This window comes from Narcine bancroftii, chromosome 1 (assembly GCF_036971445.1).
Source record: "Narcine bancroftii isolate sNarBan1 chromosome 1, sNarBan1.hap1, whole genome shotgun sequence".
In the NCBI taxonomy this organism is placed as follows: domain Eukaryota; kingdom Metazoa; phylum Chordata; class Chondrichthyes; order Torpediniformes; family Narcinidae; genus Narcine; species Narcine bancroftii.
In genome coordinates, this window is record NC_091469.1 from 434,605,417 (window position 1) to 434,627,802 (window position 22,386).

Sequence of the window (22,386 nt, forward strand, 5' to 3'; positions counted from 1 at the left end):
CTGCCTCTGAGGCCACTCTCCTCGATGATGCTGGGACAAGGGATTCTTCCGACCACTTGCAGCTGTTCTATAGTGGCACACAGTTTGAGAGGGAGAGCTGGAGAGAAAAATTCACAGGGGTAGGTAAAGAAGAAATGGAAAGAGAGAGAGGAGGGAGTTACCTGAAACGAGGACAATCGTCGTTCTAATTTCATCTCAGGTGAATTTTTTTTCAATCTGTGAGGTCAGTTTTGCTCTGATAACTGAGGATTTCTGATTGTTTCGGATATCCTCATTTATCAGAAATATTTCAGAGACTGACAGATGTCACTTCCAGGTCCAAAAAAACTTCAGATAAATGAAGATTTTGGATAATCGAAGTTGTACTGTAGTCAAAATATGTGCCCTGAAACTGAAGTAGTAATACTTATTGAACTTTTAATTATTTAGTTTAATTTACTTGAAATAAATTCAATTCCGATCAGGTTTCATTAAATTCGGTCTTGTAAATCTTTTAAATCTGATGCTAACTTTAAATTTTGAAATTCTATACTCGATTGACTTTTGCAGATTTATTAAATCTTAATTGATTGTACTTCTTAAGTTAGACTTAAGTTGATACATTTTTCCTGTTAATTTCAGATTTCCAAATGCTGGGAAATCTACATTATTGAGTCAGTTATCTCACGCAAAGCCGAAAATTGGAGATTATCCATGTAAGTGCAAATTATTGAAGAGATTTATTTTGTATTTTTTTCCTCTAAATATTACCAGAGCCTGTCCTTTAAGACTTCCTCTTGCTGCTTTATCGAATCAGATGTGACTGAAGTTTTAATCATACTATTTCATTGATCCTTTGTATATAATACTCTAAAGTCAAAGGTAAAATGTAGACTCACTATTGCACAAATTAGATTTAACAAAATTAAAGTCTGATATTAAGCACAGAATGTGATTAAAATTAAAAAAATATATACATAACAAATAGATGCAAGGTATTGTTCTCTTTTCCATTTCCAGTACAATTCAGATTGTAGTTTACATAAAATATGTTGGTTGTTGGTGCAATGGAATCATCCACTGATGTGGTACAACATGAAAAGTAATTTATTTTAAGACTAAGTCACTCTCATAACTGACCTGTAATTAAAAACTGCAGAAGCTGGAAATTACAAATAGATATATACTCCAAAACGTCACAGGTAATTTAAAAAAAAATAGTGTCTTTGTTGAGACGGGTGATTCACAATCTAATCTTGATGATATGGAGAAGGGAGGACGGGATAGGATAGGGTTTTGGTGGATGTATATGCAAATGACAGTGTTATTTAGTTATAGGTAAGTATAATGTTACATATGGTTGCAGAACAAATGTTAAGCATACATTTACCATTCATGGTACAGAATTAGTGTATTGAGCAAGTGCACAGTGCATGAATTTAAGATAAATAACCAATGCCAAGATGTTTGTATAATCCACTATTTGAGGATGCCAAAGGAGGCACAGAATTCCAGATAAGGCCTCAGTTGTTTTCAGTTGAAGAACTTTATAGCATTTTTATTTAACTGAATTGTCCTTGGATTACATTCACTGAGCAGCTGTGGGTTGACTATTTGAATGAGCTTAATTAAAAGTCATGTAAGCCATTCAAGCATTGAATTGCATTCAGCGATGGGAGGATTTTCTTGATACAGTTACCTAGTACAACTTACTAACACATGTTTAATGTGGGTTCACTCCAGTGGTTCAGAAATACTTAATGTGTCATGATTGCTTGGAAAAGACTTTGTGGGCTAACTGCTTTTCCTCATGTTGTCTTCCACTTTAAGCTCTAATTGAAATTTCTTTGTATTCAATAATGTGGTTTGAGATCCAAATATTACATCACAAAAATTCTTCAGGTGTGCATTCTCCTAAAGAGCTCTAATTTTTCCTTAATTTTCTATCCTCAAAATATTGTGTATATTTTTAAAACTTGTTTTGTTCAATTACAATTTTTTAAAAATTTTTAGTCACTACCTTGAGACCAGAAATTGGAACGTTATTGTACAGTGATTATAAACAGGTGAGAATAAAAATGTGAGATCTTGTAACATTTATGTTCATTTTTGACAATATAAATTTTATAAAAATTTGCTGAGCACTCTTGTAGGGAAAATATTATTATAAAATACAAATTATTCCAAATATTCTTGTTTTGAATATTGAAAGCATGTTTGACGTTATCCTCACAATATCCTTGAGTTTTGGAGCAGTTAGGCAAGGGAACATATCATTGCTAAATGCTTAGGTGAATCAGTCTAGTAATATGTTACACAAATTATATGGCCATTTTTCTTCTAAATTTCTCAAAAGGCAATATCTGAAGAGTGGTGTTAATGTATTACTGCAGGTAGTCTAGCTGCCTCTTGGGTCACTTCATATCTCCAGAGCTGTTTGTCTGCACACTTTCCCAATTATTGCTTGAGTTTCTCCCAGGTGCTCCAGCTTCTTCCTACATGTACAGGTTGGTAGGTTAATTGATTAATTGATCACTGTATATTATCCCTAGAGTTTAAATGAAGGATAGAATCTAGGGGAAACGATGATAATGTGGGAGCATAAAAATGGGACTAATGAAAGATTAATATAAATGGGTGGTTGCTGGTCAATGTGGACTTGGATTTAAGATCTTATGTACCAAGATGCTTTGCATGCACTCTGTTGAATATTTCATACAGAGTACAACAAGTAAGACAATAAAAAAGTGCAAATTAAAGAGAGAGAGATCAGTAGGTATGGAGCAAAGCCAGCATCAATTTTACACTTTGAGATTTATTCAAGAATCTGGTAATGGCAGAAAATAAACTGTCCTTGAATCTGGTGATGTGTGATCTCATACTCATGAATCTTGTTTGTGATAGGAGGGAGCTGAAGAAAGTGTGCACTCTCTCTCTCTCTCTCTCTCTCTCTCTCTCTCTCTCTCTCTCTCTCTCTCTCCCTCTCTCTCTCCCTTTGGCTCCATGACATGCTAGCTAGTAGGTTAATTGGCTAGTATTGTTAATCGTCTCCAGTATAGATGCTTGGTGGAGAATCAGGGAAATGTTAATGAATGTGGGCAACAATAGATCACAGAGAAATAGGATGTCACAATCTGATCCTTTTAAGGGCATGTTCTGGGAATCCTCAGAGCTGTAGGTAACCATGTAAACCAAATTAGACAGAAGAGGGTCATACAAGATTGAGAGTCAATGGGTTGCACCTTTCCAACAAGCTGTTGAGGTTCACATGCCATATATTGTGCACCATGGATTAAAGTCATTACTTTGTGTTTGTGACTAAAGAGGGTTAATTGAGCAGGATGAATCTGTGTGGCAACCTGACTTGATCCAGCCATATGTTATGAGAACAGGCTGGATAATCGACATTGATTGTCTCATTTCAGTGTTCTATTCTTGTCCACAGTGCTTCTCAGGAATTTGAATGAAAACATTGAAACTTGCCTGGATGGATGCATTATCGATAACACTGACATTAAAAATGATAGAACATTCATATCAGTACCATTGCCACTGAATGCTGTATACATATGTCCATATTTGATACATTAGAAATGAAGTCGATACTATCATAGGATACAGTGAGTCAACTCACTAAGCTTTAACAGAATCTTCCAGACCTCCTGAGATTCCTAACAGAAAAGTGGACAAGGGAAATTCTTGCATGTCTACTATTCCCTTTAATCACACCATGCCCAGTCATTAATTAGAACAGAGGATATTTTCAATTGTGATAAAATTAGCTTTTCATCTTTCAAACATTTTTCAAAGCAGCCTTTGGTTTTATTGTAACAGGTGTCAGTAGCAGATCTGCCTGGTTTGATTGAAGGTGCACACTTAAATAAAGGAATGGGTCACAAGTTTCTTAAGCACGTAGAGAGAACCAAGCAACTTCTTTATGTGGTCAGTAAATTAAAAAAAGTATAGTTTTTAAATGTTATCTTTTTATTTAGCAAGAAGTGGTGTTTAATATGTTTTTTTTTCTTTTAACTTTTTAAAATGTTTAAAATAATAAATTTAAATTTAGAAATACATCATGGTAATAGGTCATTTCAATCCACGAGTCTGTGTCCCCCAATTTACACCTAAATAACCTACATCCCAAGGGAAAACACCCGCAAGCACGGGGAGAACGTACAGCTCCTTTTGGACAGTGCGGGATTCGAATCCTGGTCCTGATTGCTGGCGCTGTAAAGGTGTTGCGTTAACCACTCCACCAACCATGCTGCACTTTATTAAATTGTACTAAGAAAATTGATTTCAATTTTGGAAACATTTTTGAACTGCAAATGCTGAAGATCTGGAATAAAAATGAAAAATGCCAGAAATACTCAGTAGTGCACAGCATTTGTGGAATTAAAATTTCAGCTCATCTGTCAGAGAGGTTAATTTCTTTCTCCAGAAAGACTGCTTGATCTGTTGAGTACTTCCATTATTTTTCTGTTTTTACTGTAGAAAATTGCTCATATTTTAATTCCACAAATGCTGTGCACTACTGAGTATTTCTGGCATTTTTCATTTTTATTCCAGATCTTCAGCATTTGCAGTTCAAAAATAATTGCTATAATGAAATTTATACAAAATATTTTTTAATCAAGAATATTTGTAGGGTAAAACAATTTTGACCAAAACTGGAAGCAAATCTTCATGATATTAAGAATTTATCTTGTTTATAATATGGACCAAATCTATCTGATTCAACCCTAATTTCTAACTTTTATTTGCTGTAATTCTGGTTTGGGGATGAAAAAGTAACTTTAAAAAAGACAAGATGGCGAAATGCTTTACTCTAACCATATTTGCTTTGATGAAAATTGTTAAATCACATGACTTTTGCTTGTTTTCTCCTTCATACTAGTTTTTCATCTAAAAAGCTGTTTCCACTCACCACTAGTTTGATAACAATGTAATTAGCCTTCATATATTTACTTAACCACAAGAATGGCTTATCATTTTCCCATCAGTAGCCATCTTAAAAACATCGTATCGTGGATAGCTCTAACAGCTTGCACCTACTTTATGGAAGTGTCAGATTGCACAGTCAGAATTGAAAATGTGACTTTGACCTCTGAACAATTCCATGTAGTAATATCTATCTTCACAAAATAAATGTTATTTAAAAACTGAAGAAATCTTGTGAATATGCAGGGGACTCGACACTTTGAATTGAAAGATTAACAATATATTGAGCCTCCGGTGATGTGTCATCTGTTTTTAAAATTTAATACACGTCAAAATCGATTTTACTAACAGGATTGTGATTGTAAATATTATATGTGTACAGTTCTTCATTTACTCTATTCAGGTGGATGTGACTGGATTTCAACTCTCATCTAAAACTTCATTTAGAACAGCATTTGAAGCTATTCAGTTTTTAACAAAGGTGAGCTAATCGTGTAAGTATAAACCAGATAAAGTTTGAAGTGCTTTTAAAGATTGTATTTTTAATGGACAGTCCTGTGACCAGTTTGATACTCTTCCAACCCCCTCCCATCCATAAAACACTTGTTCAAGTGTTTTTTTTTTATGGGAAGCTTATGGTTCCATCATTTTGATTGGGAGCTTGTTCCACATGCCCACTACTCTCTGTGGAAAATCTGCCCCCTCATGACCCTTCTAAATTCCACCCCCATCACCTTGTAGTTATGACCTCTCATCTTAGATCCCCCTCTCTAGGAAACACACTATGACTATTCACCCTATCAATGATCCTCATGATATTATAGACCTCAATAAGATCACCCCCCTCGCCCCCCCCCGCACCACCACCTCCTCAGGTCCAAGGAAAACAGGGCCAGTTCTCTAGTCTCTCACAATAATTCAAATTCCTAATTCTGGAAAAACAACCTCATAAAACTCCTCTGCACCCTTTTCAGTTCTATAATATCCTTTATTTAGCAAGGTTACCAAATCTGCACAAAACATTCCAAATAGGGCCTTGCCAAAGTCTTGTAGAACTTCAATGTGACATCTCAATACTCTGACCGATAAAGGCAATTGTCCCAAATGTTTTCTTCCCTATTCTGTCCACCAGTGCTGCCTTCTTTAAAAAGCTATGTATCTGCACTTCTAAGACCCTCTGCTCCACAATTCTCTTTAGGCTCAGACCTTAATAGAGTAATCCCTGTCCTGGTTCAATTTACCCAAATGTAGTATTTTTTTTACTTCCCTGAGTGGAACTGCATCTTCCATTCTTACCCTATCTGGTCTAGGTCCTGTTATAAACTCTATAACCACTTTCACTGTTCACCATAGCACATGTTTACTATTTGCGACTTCACTTTTTTAGATTGAGCCTTATGTTTCTCCTCCAGCATAGTTCATAACTTTTTTTTAAATGCCTCAAAGATTTTCACTACGAGCAATTGAGATAGTAGCCAGGTTTGCATTAACCAGAATGGAAGATGCAAAGATTTCATTTATGAATTCAGAAATGTGTACCTCAGCTTAATCTTCTCAAATACTAGTAATGAAAAATACTTGGAAAACTAATCTGTGCAAAGTCCTTCAGTGTTTGGATTTGATTGCCAAAGTAGACATTTGATTCTTTTTAAAATTCTGCAGACCTGCAGAAAGTTGCCTTTGATTGCCAGCACTATTTTAAATCTCCTTTCTGTGATTTGAGCCTTCCATCAAGAGAATAGTTTCCAAGTTGCTATCTACATTTGAATTGTTCAGTTAAAGTAGACGCATTTTTTTTTTAACCCCACCGATGCTTTTCGACTGGCTGAGTTCCTCTAGGATTTTTTTTTTGTTATTTTGACGTTTTCTGGACTAGGTCGATTTTCAATTTCTGCTATTTACAGCTATTTATTCTGGAAAATGCTGAGATGTAAAGAATGTACCATGTGTGTTCTGTTTGAAGAAGTATATTGTTGTATGTCTCTTACTGTTATTTTCAATTTGGCATATAGTCACAGACAAATTTCAATATTTTAGTAGACCCACCTGGTGGACTATGTTGCAGATCTTGTCTTTCATTGTGGTCCTTTTCCACATTCAGGAGTTGGAGCTATATAAACCGGAACTTTTATCAAAGCCTGCACTGTTAGCTGTAAGCAAAATGGATTTGGAGAATGCTGAAGAAAAATTTAAAGAGCTGATGCAACAGCTTCAACAACCTCAAGGTAAAGAATATTGTTTATTTAACTTGAATATCTATTCAAGTAAGTACCTGAAATTTTTTATCAATATCAGTCACTAAATCCAAAATTAAATTTTCTATTTCATTTGATGAGGTAAGTAGGACCTACGCATTCAATAACTGTTGTTGCCCTGTGGCAACAAATGGCCACTGAAGAAAAAACAAAAGCACAAATTGTTACAAATGCTCAACAGGTTGGACAGGATCTGTATACAGAGAGAGAGGGAAAAACCAAATTAATGTTTCCTCAAAAGTATCCAATATTATTTGAGTTTATTAGATGAGCTGCAGAGCACCAAACCAGATATCCATGTGCTATTAGCTGGATTCAAGCCTCAGGAAATGGCTGATGCAAGGACGGGATTGGAAGATGTAGGTACTGGGATTTAGATGTTTCAAAAGAGATAGGATGGGAGGGGTGGGGTGGGGGAAGGAGTTGGTTTGGGAATCAGGGATAGTATCACAGCTGAAAAATGGGGAACATTGTGGAGCATTATCTACTAAGTCAGTGTAGGTGGAAGTCAGAAATCACTCTGTTAGGCCCCCCAAATTGCCCTCAATATACTGAGGAGCAAAAACAGAGTATAAAGCTAGATTGTTATCGGACCACTCACCCCTGTTATTAGCAATAGAGCTGGAGGACATTCCACCAAGAACGTATAAATGGAGATTAAACTCTATGCTACTTAAAAGACAGGATTTTAGAGAATTTATTGAGCACCAAATTAAAATGTACTTTGAAATAAATACGGAATCAGTGAAAGATAAATTTATATTATGGGATACAATGAAAGCCTTCATCAGAGGGCAGATAATAAATTATGTAACTAAGATGAAGAAGGACTACAATCGGGAAATAGAACAGCTAGAAAGGGAAATAGTAAGTACAGAAAAAGAACTAGTAACAAGAGAAGATACAACAAAAAGAAGAGAATTGGCGGACAAAATATAAAATACGAAACACTGCAAACATATAAGTTGAAGAAGAACATAATGAAGATAAAGCAGAGGTATTATGAGCTAGGAGAAAAAACGCACAAAATACTAGCTTGGCAGCTTAAAACAGAACAAACTAAAAGAATGGTATTGTCATCAAGGAAAAAGGACAAACAAATTACATATAACCCAACAGAAATCAATGAAAACTTCAAGGAATCTTACGAGCATTTATACCGAACTGAGAACGAAGGGAAAGAAGACAAATTAGATGAGTTTCTAGCTAAAATTGAACTACCGAAATTGCAAGAAGAGGAGCAAAACAAATTGATAAAACCATTTGAAATAGAGGAAATACAGGATATATTAAAAAAGCTACCAAACAATAAAACACCTCGAGAGGACGGACTCCCAATAGAATTCTATAAAACACTTAAAGACTTATTAATTCCTCTTCTCCTGGAAGTAATGAACCAGATTGAAGAAACACAAAACATGCCAGATTCATATAAAACAGCAATAATTACAGTAATACCAAAGACGGGGAAAGATCCAGTAACACCAGCATCGTATAAACCAATATCTCTTCTTAACTCAGATTACAAGATAATAACAAAACTATTAACAAACATTGGCTGACTGTGTACCAAAAATAGTAAAACTAGATCAAACTGGATTTATTAAGAAAAGACAAACAATGGACAATATCTAAATTCATTAACTTAATCCATGCAGTTCAAGGAAATAAGACACCAACAGTGGCGGTTGCTTTAGATGCAGAGAAAGCCTTTGACAGGGTAGAATGGAATTATTTATTCAAAATACTACAGAGGTTCAACCTACCAGAGAAATATATTAATTGGATTAAAGTATTATATAAGGGACCATTGGTGAAGGTGACAGTTAATGGATATATATCAAACCAATTTAAATTAAGCAGGTCAACTAGGCAGGGATGTCCACTATCTCCCTCACTGTTCGCTTTAGCTATAGAACCCTTGGCAGAACTGATAAAAACAGAAAATAAAATAAAAGGGATAAAAATAAAAGAGAAGGAATATAAAATCAGTCTATTTGCAGATGACATCAGAACCAGAACCAGAATTATTAATAAAAGAACTACATAAGAAATTGAAGGAATATGGAAAAATATCGGGGTACAAGATCAATGCAATTAAAAGTGAAGCAATGCCAATGAATAATAATGCGGATTTCACAAAGTTTAAGAAAGAATCACCATTTAAATGGCAAACACAAGCAATCCGATACCTAGGTATTAGACTAGATAATAATCTAGGCCATCTATACAAATTAAATTATCAGCCATTAATGAAGAAATTGCAAGAAGACTTAGAACATTGTAAAGATTTACCACTAACACTGATAGGAAGGGTAAATTGCATTAAAATGAATATCTTCCCAAGGATACAATACCTATTTCAATCATTACCAATTCCCTTAACAGAGAAATTCTTCAATGAACTAAAGAAAATAATAAGGAAATTCTTATGGAAAGGGGGGAAACAGAGGATAGCGCTAGTTAAATTAATAGAATGGTACAAACAAGGGGGCTTACAGCTACGAAACTAAGAATTATTATAGAGCAGCACAATTAAGATATCTATCAGATTTTTATCAAAGAAGGGAAAATCCAGATTGGACTAGGTTAGAACTAGATAAAATAGGGGAGAAGGTACCAGAACATATACTTTATAAGTGGGATGAAAAACTGGTGCAACATAGAAGTTCACCAGTACTGCACCATCTGCTCAACATTTGAAAGAAGATTCACGTAGAAAGGAAAAAACAAATTACCAACTACCAAAATTATTATTGACGGAAAATCAACTAATCCCTTTCACAATAGATAACCTTTCCTTTAGAGAATGGGAGAGAAAAGGGATCAAAAGAATAGAAAATTGTTTTTTGGGAAATAATTTATTATCTTTTGAACAAATGAAGTACAAATATGGTATAATTCATGGTACAATGTTTGCATACCACCAACTGAAAACCTACTTAAAGGACAAATTGGGAAGCAGGCTGAGGTTACCAGAAGGAAGCAGCTTTAAATATGTGATTACAGACACAATGATAATTAAAAGATTTATAACAAACATGTACATCAAGCTGCAAGAGAAAGAGAACGATGAAATAAGCTGTAAACCCAAACAAAAGTGGGAACAAGATCTAAACATAAAAATAAAAAATGAAAAATGAGAAAAACTATGCTCCGGAACTATGAGAAATACAATAAACACGAGGTTACGCATGATACAATATAATTGGTTACAAAGGCTATATATCACGCCCCAAAAGTTAAATAAATGGGACCCAACAGTATCAGATAGATGTTTTCGCTGTAAGAAGGAAACGGGAACAACAGTACATGCAATTTGGGCATGTGAGAAAGTGGAAAAGTTTTGGGAAGATCTAAATCAGGTATTAAATAAAATCACAAAAAGCAACATACCAAAAAATCCAGAGATCTTTCTTCTAAGTAATATAAGAAGCAAAGAATTAGGCCTCAAATTGGATGAAGCACAAAAAATATTTATTATGATAGCCTTAGCTGTAGCAAAAAAATATAATGTCAACCTGGAAATCAGAAGAGAGCCTGAGTACAGCAATGGTACATGGAAATGAATAAATGTATTCCATTGGAAAAAATAACATATAATTTAAAAAATAAAGTCACAGTATTCGAACAAATTTGGGAACCGTACATGGAACACAACAGAGAGGGCCTACCGCGGACCTCCACCACCTAAAATGATAGAATGAGATGAAGACGAAATGAACTGACCCAGTGTGTAAAAGTAGATGACACTATTTTCTTGTTTATTTTCATTGTGTGATGACATTGTTTAATGGGTTTATTGTATTGTATATGTTGAATGTTTAGTGGGTAGGGAGGGGGATGGGAAGGAGGGAGGGAAGGGAGGGGGGAAAAGGGGAGAAAATGACACTGTTTATTCAAGAAGGAAATGTTTGTGTGTATTTTGGTTAATATGGTTCATAGTGTGAAAAATTTTAAAAAAAGATTCTGAGGAGCAGATATATAGGCAGATTTTGGAATGTGCAAAAATAATGGGGTTGTTACGGGAGAATTTTTCTTCCCTAATATTGACCGGCCCCTCTTTACCGCAAGAGAGAAAAATGGGGCAGAATTTGTCAGGTGCAACCAAGGATTCCTGACAGTATGCGAACCAGCCAACTAGGAGGGAGGCTAAACTGGATTTAGTACTGGTAATAAACTTGGCCGGGTGGATAGTCCTCTTGGTGGTGAGAATTTCATTGGCAGTGCCCACAACTCCCTGAACTTTAGCATAGCTATGGACAAGGATAGGAGTAGACAAAATGGTAGTGTTTAATTGGAGGAAAATCTCCAAAAAAATTGATATGGGGTAGGAAAAGTAAATTGGGAACAGATATTTTTTGGTGAAAGCTACAGAAGTAATGTGGAGGATGTTTGAGGACCACATGTGGGGCTCTGGCTAGGTTTAATTCAATGAGACCGTGAAAAGATTGTAGGATAAGAAAATTATGGTTGACTAAAGAGGTGAGATAGCTAGATTAGAGGAAGAAGGAAGCATACATAAGGTTTAGGAAGCAAAAGACAGGAAGGGCTTGTAGAAATTCTATGGTAGCTAGGAGAGCTGGAATGGGGCACAAGAAGGCCTTGGCAAGCAGGATTAATGAAAATCCTAAGGTGTTCTATACATGCGTGAAGAACAGAAGGTAGGGCTGCTGAAGGTTAAGCAGGCAACATGTGCCTTGAGGCAGAGGGGGTAGGCAAGGACCTAAATTAATATTTTGATTCATTGTTCACTATAAATAGGGACCTTGGTCAGTGTGAGATAAGTACAGAACAGGCTTGTGTTCTGGAGCATGTTAAGTTTAAAAAGGGGAAGTACTGAATCTTCTTAATGTTCTGATTGATAAGTCCCTGGGACTAGATGAGATGTTCACCAGGTTTCTGCAAGAAGTGAGGGAAGAGATTGCTGGGGCGTTAGCATTGATCTTTTGCATCCTCCCTGGCCACAGAAGATGGGAAAAAGACAAATGTAGTGTTCTTGCTTAAAAAAGGTAATGGGGATTCCTGGGAATTATAGACCAGCAAGTCTAGTGTTAGTGATGGACAAACTACTGGAGAGTATTCTTAGGGACAGGATTTATGAGTATTTGAAGAAATATTGTCTGTTCAGGGATAGCATGGCTTTGAGTGGGGCAGGTTGTGCCTCACAAGCTTATCTCAGATTTTGACAAATTGACAAAAGATATTGATGAAGGAAGGATGATAAATGTCTTGTATATGGATTTTAGTAAGCCATTTGACAAGGATCCTCATGGCAGACTCGTTTGGAAAGTCATGAGCCTGCAGAAAGCTGAGGGTAGATGGAACATATTCTGCCTGAAGGTCAGTGACTAGTCAAGCTCTGCAGGGATCTGTTCTGGGACCCCTGCACTTTGTGAATTTATCTTTTTATAAATTGCCTAGATCAGGGGTCCCCAAACCTTTTAGACCATTGACCCCCTTCAGGTACCTCGTGGTCCCTCATTAACCTCCAAGGCATTGAATCCTGGCACTGGATGGGATGGGGGAGGGTGGGGGTGGCTAGACATCTGGTTTTAGGCCTACGGTCCAGATTTTGAGCCCTCTGTCCTCTGTCCAGCGCTACCTTGAGCCAGACATTAATTTATCCTCCATTTGGGTGCCCTACACCCTCAAATAGAGGACAAATTAAGGAGCAGAAAGGGCACTTACCTGTTAAAGGCGGCGTCCCTGGGTTTGCAGGACCTGTGTAGGTAGCTGGTGCACGCGCGATGAGTGGGAAATGTGACAATGATGTTCGGAGTGCCGGCTGGTGCATGAGCGATGTGGGGGAAGTGTAATGGCAGTGCCCGAAGGTTCATGGCGGGTAAGCTTTCTCCCCCCCACTCGCGCCCCCCACCTCCCTGGTGGAGGCGCTATTTTAAATTGACCCCCCCCTACCCTGCAATATCGACCTTCTGGATGGTTCCATCGACCCCTGGGCCACTTTGGAGACCCCTCGCCTAGATAAAGAAGTGGAAGATTGGGTCAGTAAATTTTCCAGATGACATGGAGGTTGTAGATGTTGTGGATAGTGTAGAAGGTTTCCTTAGGTTACAACAGAATAATAACAGGATACAGAGTTTGGTGGAGAAATGGCAAATAGAGTTCAGTTCAGAAAATTATGAAATGATGCATTTTGAGAGATCAAACTTGAAAGTGAAATTCATGGTTAAAGATAGGATTCTTAACCATGTGGAAGGACAGAGGGACCTCGGGATCCAAATCCATAGATCTCTTAAGGTTTCTGCACAGGTTAATAGGGTAGTTAAGAAGGCTTATGGTATGCTAGCCATAAATTAGTCGAGGGATTGAGTTTAAGAGCCATAAGGTAACGTGCAGCACAATAAAACTATGGCTCAACTACACTTGGACAATTGTGTTTAGTTCTGGTCATCACATTACAGGATTGATGTGGAAGATTTGATGAGGGTGTAGAGGAGATGTACTAGGATGTTCCTGGACTGGAGAACGTGTGAATGCAGCTGGGGCTTTTCCCTTAGGAGCAAAGAAGAATGGGAGGTGACTTAATTAAGGTCTATAAGATTATCAGAGGCATGGATAAGGTGGACAACCAGCACTATTTTCCCAGGGCCACCGTAGTAAATACCTTAAGGCATCTGTTTAAGATGAGGGGAACAAAGTTTGGTAAGTTTTTTTTAAAAACAGATTAGTGGATGCCTAGAATGTGTTGCTGGGGCTGGTAGTGGAGGCTGGTACAATAGAGACATTTAAAAGACTCTTAGACAGACACATGGATGCAAGAAAAATAGAGGATTATTAATGTGAGATAAGGAAGGTTTAGATTGTTGAGTTAATTTATATTAAGTTGGGACAACATTGTGGGCTGTAGGGCCTGTACTCAGCTATAATGTTCTATGTTCTAAAATCCTAGATTATTTTTATCAACATTGAAGGACTGCATTGCCCTGGGTTCACAGTGTGCAAGCTCTAACTAAAATGTCATTCAGAGCCTTGGTTGTAATTTGGAGCCAACAATGGACCATTTTTAAGGATTGCTGCTATTATTTGCCTTGTTAATTTCAGGCAGAGACTATGAGTGGCATGGGGGGGTGGGGAGGTACAGGTAAAGGGATATCTAGCAAGTGGAAGGCTTTTAAGTGTGAAATGAGGAGAGTTCAGTGCCAATATGTTCCTGTTTGAATGAATGGCATGACTGGCAGTGTGTGTTATTGAGGCTCTGGTCTGGAAAATGAAGTGGCTACTGTCAAGTATAGACAGGTTGGATCCAGCAAATCCTTTGAGGATGAGGAATGTCGGAATAAACTGGAGAAGAAAATAAGGGTAGGATGGTTAGCACAATGTGACAGGGTTTGAATCCAGCACTGTGTGTAAGGAATATGTATGTTCACCCTGTGCCTGTGTGGTTTTTATCCAGGTGCTCTGGTTTCCTCCCATCCTCCAGTAACATAATGAGGTTTGAATGTCTTGCTATATTTTGGTGACATGGGCTTGTGGCTTGGAAGAGCCTGTTAGTGTGTTGTATCTTTATATGTAAAACATTTTAAGAGACAGAAGTTGTCCTTGACATAAAATAAAGGTGCAGGCAACACTTTCTTTATTCTAATATGTCCTAATTTCAAAGTATCATCTTCCAAAGCGTGAGCTGCGATATTCCAAATTTAGATATTTTTAATCCAACAAATTAAACTCTGTGGCTGTTGCCCTATGTAGTTTTAATTTTTTGTTAAAACGGATAAACAGTTTGCATAACTTTGCATTAAGACTTTCATAACAATGAACTACAAAGTATTTACTGTTTAATGTTACAAAAGATATGTAGAGATTCTAGCTTAAAGAAATACAAAAACTTTAAAGAGATACATCTCATAAAATAATAAGCAAGCCATTAGTCTGGGTGTATATAACAACATATTACATCATAGTCACTATGGTAACACTACAAACAATAGTTCTCTTAAAGAGACAGGCACAAAATTAACTAAGAGTTAAAAGCACAAGGTTTTAAACTTTACTTCCGGCCCATAATTATTATAATGGACATTAATGGCTAATATATAATAATTACTATTACAGATACACAAAGTAAATATAGTAAGTATAAAATTAGAAATCAAAACTTTCAGCTTCCTGTATTTTAGTAATGGGTCTATTTAAGTAACCAGTCTTGGTTTTAATTCACACATGCTGAATGAAACCTTTCTTGTCTGGAATTGTATCCACAATTTTCCCCAGCAACCAAGAATTTTTTGGTGAAGAATTGTCCATGATAATTATAACATCTCTGCATACAAAATTGTGTTTAGCTTTAGATCATTTTTGTCATTTTTGTAATAATGAAAGATAATCTTTAATTCATTTTTCCAAAATAAATCTGCAATAAATTGCACGTTTCCATCTGCATCTTGCATAAATATCTTTTGGTATTATTGCCTTTTCCAATCTTCCTCCTACTCTCAATACTTCATTTGTAAGAATGGGATTTAGGTTGTAAACACGACTTGTTTTTGTAACATTCAGATTCTTCTTCAATTTTGATATCTCGTTATCAAACACTTTTTTCTGACAAAAACAAATTACTTCCAATTCAGCATTCGCCAACTCATCAACTGTTAGGTAACAGCTCTTTCGAGTCTCAAGATTCTCTTTCTTGATGCAATTTAAAAGCATCCACGTTACTGCCTTTTTCAAACAAAACCATGAAGACTGATAGCAAATTAATTGAGTGATTGGATTATTTTCATTAGATATTTGAATAGTATTTACATTAATGTTTTGGATTTGAGGACCCTCCATTGAAATTTCTTTTTAACTCTTCTGGATTTTGAAGCCACTCTCTTTGATATGGCGTAAGAAATTGAGGACCAGACAGCCATGTGTTGGCTCTTTTCAGAAAAGATTGAACTTTTGATCCTAGTGAAGCCATATCAGCTGGATTATCCACTGTTTTAACATATCTCCATTGATTACATGTGAAACCTTTTCGATTTAATTAACTCTGTTATTCACAAAGGTACGAAACCCTATCGTTTTATTATTAATGTACTGATGCATTATCAGTCCAAAATATACAGTCTGCTAATTCCATCTGTAATTCTCTTCTTAACATAGTGTCCATTTTGCTCGCCATAGTAGCAGCAGTCAATTCCATTCGAGGTATGGTGACTGTCTTTGATGGAGCCACTCTGGCTTTTCCCATTACAATCCACAATGTACTCACTCTTGGTTATTTCATAGTACTAAATAACCGACAGGACAAAAACCACCTGTGCTTGCATCAGCAAAGTGTAATTGAGCAAATGTGGCAATTCCAAAGTCTTTTGGTTTAAAGCATCTGTTGACTTCAAAATTTTCTGACATTTTAAGACTCCCAATGCAATTTATCCAATCTTGTGCAATGGATTCTGGTATAGTTGCATCCCATCCAAATTTTCCTCTGCACAGTTCTTGCAGAATTTGTTTTTGACTATTAATACTACCCGTGCCAATACCCCCAAAGGATTGTATGTTAAGTTTACAATCAAAAGAATACCTCTTGATGTTGAAGACTGTTCTTTCAGAACAGTTTTGAATTTGAAACCATCAGATTGAACACACCATTGCACCCCAAGAATTCTTTCGACAGGTAGAACATCACAATCCAAATCAAGATGTTTTAACTCCTTTACTCTTTCTGCCTCAGGAATAACAGCTAATACATCTCAACTGTCGCTAATCCATTTCGTAAGGAAGAAACATCCTTTATTTACAGTTCTCCTTTAACTCTTGATAAAGATTTATTGCTTCTTTTTCTGAAACCACTGAAGTAAGACAATCCTCAACATATAAATTATTCCTGATGATGTTTATAGTTTGAGAACTGAATTGCTCTTCATTATCTTCAGCACATTTCCTGAGAGCAAAATTTGCACAACTCGGTGACGAAGTTGCTCCAAATAGATGCACTGTCATTCTGTATTCAATCATATCTTTCATCTAATCTCCATTAGACCAAATAACAATTGTAAAAAATCAGGTCTTCTGATGGTACTTTCATTTGATGAAACATCGCTTCAATATCTGCAGAAATTACAATAGGCTCTTTACAAAATCTATCTGAACACCTATTAAAGTACTGGTTAAGACTTCAACAATGAAGACGCTGTTTACATCTGGTACCACATGGATGGCAGTCTCTTCAATCTGAGGTGCCTGCAAGCTCACACCAAGACACAAGAGCAACTCGTCCATGAACTACTCTTTGCAGACGATGCCCCTTTAGTTGCCCATTCAGAGCCAGCTCTTCAGCGCTTGACGTCCTGCTTTGCGGAAACTGCCAAAATGTTTGGCCTGGAAGTCAGCCTGAAGAAAACTGAGGTCCTCCATCAGCCAGCTCCCCACCATGACTACCAACCCCCCCACATCTCCATCGGGCACACAAAACTCAAAACGGTCAACCAGTTTACCTATCTCGGCTGCACCATTTCATTGGATGCAAGGATCGACAACGAGATAGACAACAGACTCGCCAAGGCAAATAGCACCTTTGGAAGACTACACAAAAGAGTCTGGAAAAACAACCAACTGAAAAACCTCACAAAGATTAGCGTATACAGAGCCATTGTCATACCCACACTCCTGTTTGGCTCCGAATCATGGGTCCTCTACCGGCATCACCTACGGCTCCTAGAACACTTCCACCAGCGTTGTCTCCGCTCCATCCTCAACATTCATTGGAGCGATTTCATCACCAACATCGAAGTACTCGAGATGGCAGAGGCCGACAGCATTGAATCCACGCTGCTGAAGATCCAACTGCGCTGGGTAGGTCACGACTCCAGAATGGAGGACCATCGCCTTCCCAAGATCGTGTTCTATGACGAGCTCTCCACTGGCCACCGAGACAGAGGTGCACCAAAGAAGAGGTACAAGGACTACCTAAAGAAATCTCTTGGTGCCTGCCACATTGACCACCGCCAGTGGGCTGATATCGCCTCAAACCATGCATCTTGGCGCCTCACAGTTCGGCGAGCAGCAACCTCCTTTGAAGAAGACCACAGAGCCCACCTCACTGACAAAAGACAAAGGAGGAAAAACCCAACACCCAACCCCAACCAACCAATTTTTTTCTTGCAACCGCTGCAACCGTGTCTGCCTGTCCCGCATCGGACTTGTCAGCCACAAACGTGCCTGCAGCTGACATGGACATTACCCCTCCATAAATCTTCGTCCGCGAAGCCAAGTCAAAGAAAGAAGAAAGTCTGGACCTTGTAGAAGTTGAGAATTCAATGGAACTCCTTGAAATGATGCTCCATAATCAAATACTATGCAAAGTTTGTTCCATGATGAGGTAAATACCATTTTTTACCATCTTTACGTTCCAAGATATCTTCTGATCTCTTTTCTATGTAAGCCTTGGCTATCACGTCCAACAGGACTTTTGTATATTCCAAATGAAAGGAAGAATTTCTCTTGAATTTTCTCTTTAAATTTAGCATACACTGTTCTGCAATTATTTTATTATCTGGCATACATATTTCCTTTTTCTTCAAAGGTAATGCTATACAGTAATGACCATGAACATGTTTAACAGAATTTTAAACTAAATCCAGAAACTGCTTATCTTCCTTTGAAGGTTCTTGAATATCTGTGAGATATTCAGGAAAATCAATTTTAAACTGTTGTTCCCACAGATCATTAAGTTTCACAACTGAAATTCTGTTGACATTCATTTTCAATATCTCTTGATCATTATTTATTTTTCCTCCTAATGGTCCATTAATTGTCCATCCAAGCAAAGTTCTCACAGCATAAGGTCTGTCATTTTGACTCCTTCTGACTTTTAGAGGTTTGAGAGCTTTTGGTGCATCTAATCCAATTAACATCTCGATCTTGGCATCAATCTTGGGTAACCAAACATCTTTTAGATCAGCCCACTGTTTGATATCATCCTGATTTGGAATATTCTCCTTATTCGCAGAAGTATATATTCACAAGTGTATATTCTGAGTATATACACTTGGAAGATTACAAAATTTTTTGCTATTCAATCCAGCAATCTCTAAATCTGAAACTATGTTATTTCAATGTTCCTTTCATCATTCATTGTCTTCAATAAGACCTGAGATATTTTTCCATGAAGATTAAGTTTATTCATTAATTCAACAGTACAAAATGTGTAAGTCTTCAGTATGAAGCTCCCCTTTTTAGCTTTAACCTGCACAGGAACTAATAAGAGAGCTTTGTCACTGGCCTCAGTCAGACTGTTTGAACTAAAGCTGAAGCATCCTCTCTGACTGTCTTGATAGTCTTGGATTCAGATTGTTTTACTTCCTTCTCAACTTTATTTTATTGAGCTTGCAGTAACTTGGGTTGTTTTAAACTGTATATATCACAACTGAGTTGCTTATTACAAGTTTTGCTGGTGTGTCCTCTACACAAGTAGCTAAAACATATTCCGTTCTTTAAAAAGGTTTAATTTCTCGTCATGTGACTTTTTCTCCAATCGTGAACATCTTTAACTTCATTGAGCTTGCAGTAACTTGGGTTGTTTTAAACTGCATATATCACAACTGAGTTGCTTATTAAAAGTTTTGGTGGTGTGTCCTTTACACAAGTAGCTAAAACATATTCCGTTCTTTAAAAAGGTTTAATTTCTCGTCATGTGACTTTTTCTCCAATCGTGAACATCTTTCTAAAGCATGCTTATCTTTGCAATACAAACAGTCTGATCTTCCTTCTCCTTTGTTTCCTCATTCTTTCCTGTGCTTGTATCTGACACAACAGTAACAAAGGTACTTCCCTTTGGTTTCTGTTGAGACAATGACTTAGACTTCTTTACATCTTTAGGAACTATTGAAGTATCCTTAATATTTTGAAATACTGGTACAGTATTAACACGCACAAGCCATTCTAAAAATTGTACAGCATCCTCAAAAGTGGTGTCCATTCTGGGAAGAATCTTTCGCTCTGCAACTTTGGGTCTTCATAAATCCTTCAGCTTATAAGGCAATTTGTTTATAATAATCAACAAATTAGCAAGCAAATTCAGCTGTTGCAAATGTCCACTTCCCATTGCGCTACAACATCCTCTCAGAAATAATACATATGCTTGTAAAGTCTTTGTGTCCTCTGATTTTATTGCTGACCAAGATGTGGCCCTTGCGATTTTTGTGTTCATTCCCATAATAATGATGCAATCATTCTTTTGCACTTTTAAAACCTTGTTCTGGATTCATTTATTGGCAACTCCTTCACGCATCCTCCAGTATACTCTTCCAAGTAATAAAGACTATCTTTAGTGATTTTAGTATTACTTTCAATGTGATGTTCAAAAGATTTAATGAATGACAGATATTGTAATGGATCTCCATTTAAAAACTGGAATTTCCTTCTTGGATAAACCATATTAACCTTGTTGCTGTACTAGCATAGCAGAGATTTCATTTTGTTTTGCTATAAGTGATATTATATTGTCTTGTCCACCATGGCTTGTGACTGGTTTTCTTAAGGTGAATGGAGAAAACGGATCTTGAACTGGTACCATAGGTTAAGCAACCTTGACTTGTAAGTGATGGGAGTGCTGGGAATCCATGGGTTGTAAGTGATGACATTGGTGGCAATCTTTGGTTTGTAGCTGGTTCTCCAGCAACATGAAGAGTTATCAATGGTTGAGTATGATCAACTCGTGTGGTTGAATTTTTTAAAAATACCGTCCTTTCAGGAAGATTCTTGTATTGTGCCCTCTGGAGAGATTGAATGTTGTTAGCTCTTTCCATAGGATTGGTCGTAGTCATTTGACCACTAGCAGCACCACCGGTACCCATGGCTTTGTGTATATCACTTTGAGTGACAAACCTTGCAGAAGCCTGAACTAATGCTCAGGCCATATTCATAACACATTGTTCCTCCAGCTCTAGTCTTTTCTTTTCTCTAACCAATAATCTATTTTGTTCTTGCTGTTTCTTGATTTGAACCTTCTTATCATCTAAAGCATATCTTTTCTCTAACCACTGTTGTTGTGCACAGACAGTAACCAAGCCTGCTTGCGCCTTAGCATGCAGAACTGATTTGTTTGAAGCACATGAAGCTGTATTTGCTCTAGATGCCTTTGAAGATCTTCCTGTGCTCATAACCTTGGAAATGCTATCATCAGGATTCACATCTGAACTTTCAGATACTGTTGATTGAGTCTCTCTCTTCTGCATATCGCTTGGTATAGAACCAATGGGACTTTGCAACATGCATTCATCTGTTCCAGTTCCACTAACCTTTAAGCCAGTGAATGAGGCCTGCAATGCCTTGACAGAGTCGTCTTCTTGCTTGCTAGTTGAAGCCATTTCTTCTTTAGCTACTGGCTCCAACCTCCTGCCAAGTGTTGTGAGTCCGCCTTGCTGGCTCAAATCATGATCAAACAGTTCTTCGAGAGGAGCTGTTTGCTCAAGGTCTTTAGCCCTATGAGACTTCTTATCCATCTTGAGTTCTTCACACTGCAACCTGGCTTCCCTTGGTCCTGGGAGATGTAAGTGATTTTTTTTAATTTTATTTAGTCCCTTTAAGAGAGTTGTTGGCTTAATTGTCTCTGTTTCTACACACAGACTTTCTTATCTCTGGTTGTTTTTGTTTATAATAACACATTCTGGGCTTCCTGCCAATTCTTCTACCAAAGCTCTGGCTTATCTTTTCAAGGTTGCAGGTGTCTGGCCAGACCTTGGCTCAATTTCAAACTGCGCAATTCCCAGACATGTTCCCAAAGACTAATGGAATATTCTATTATTACAGAGTAGATGCCTCTTGACTTTAAATCTGGTTGTTAATTATTTTAGACAAATTTTACAAGCCTTTCTTCCAAACAAAGTTCACAATTAAATTTTTCTTTGAATCAAAATATAGATGACACTTTCCTTATTCTAATATATCCTAATTTCAAAGTATCATCTTCCAAAGCGTGAGCTGCAATATTCCGAATTTAGATCTTTTTAATCCAACAAATCAAACTCTGTGGCTGTTTCTCTATGTAGTTTTAATTTGTTGATAAAACGGATAAACAGTTTGTATAGCTTTGCATTAAGACTTTCATAACGATGCATTACAAAGTTTTTACTGTATAATGATACAAAAGATATGTAGAGATACTAGCTTAAAGAAATACAAAAACTTTAAAGAGATACACAATTCAAAGAAAAATTTCTTGTGCCTTCCTTCACATCTTGCAAGCCGTTAGTTTGGGTGG

General features: G+C 37.0%; 1 protein-coding gene across 1 annotated transcript in view; it reads left to right on the forward strand.

Annotated features, from left to right (window-relative positions):
* gtpbp10 (GTP-binding protein 10 (putative)) overlaps positions 1–22,386 on the forward strand; it is a 51,160-nt gene that overhangs the window by 27,389 nt on the left and 1,385 nt on the right. The window contains exons 5-9 of the mRNA XM_069916652.1: positions 622–695; positions 1,993–2,045; positions 3,814–3,921; positions 5,324–5,401; positions 7,022–7,145. Coding sequence (XP_069772753.1) covers positions 622–695; positions 1,993–2,045; positions 3,814–3,921; positions 5,324–5,401; positions 7,022–7,145 — 437 coding nt within the window. The remainder of the gene's footprint in view (positions 1–621; positions 696–1,992; positions 2,046–3,813; positions 3,922–5,323; positions 5,402–7,021; positions 7,146–22,386) is intronic.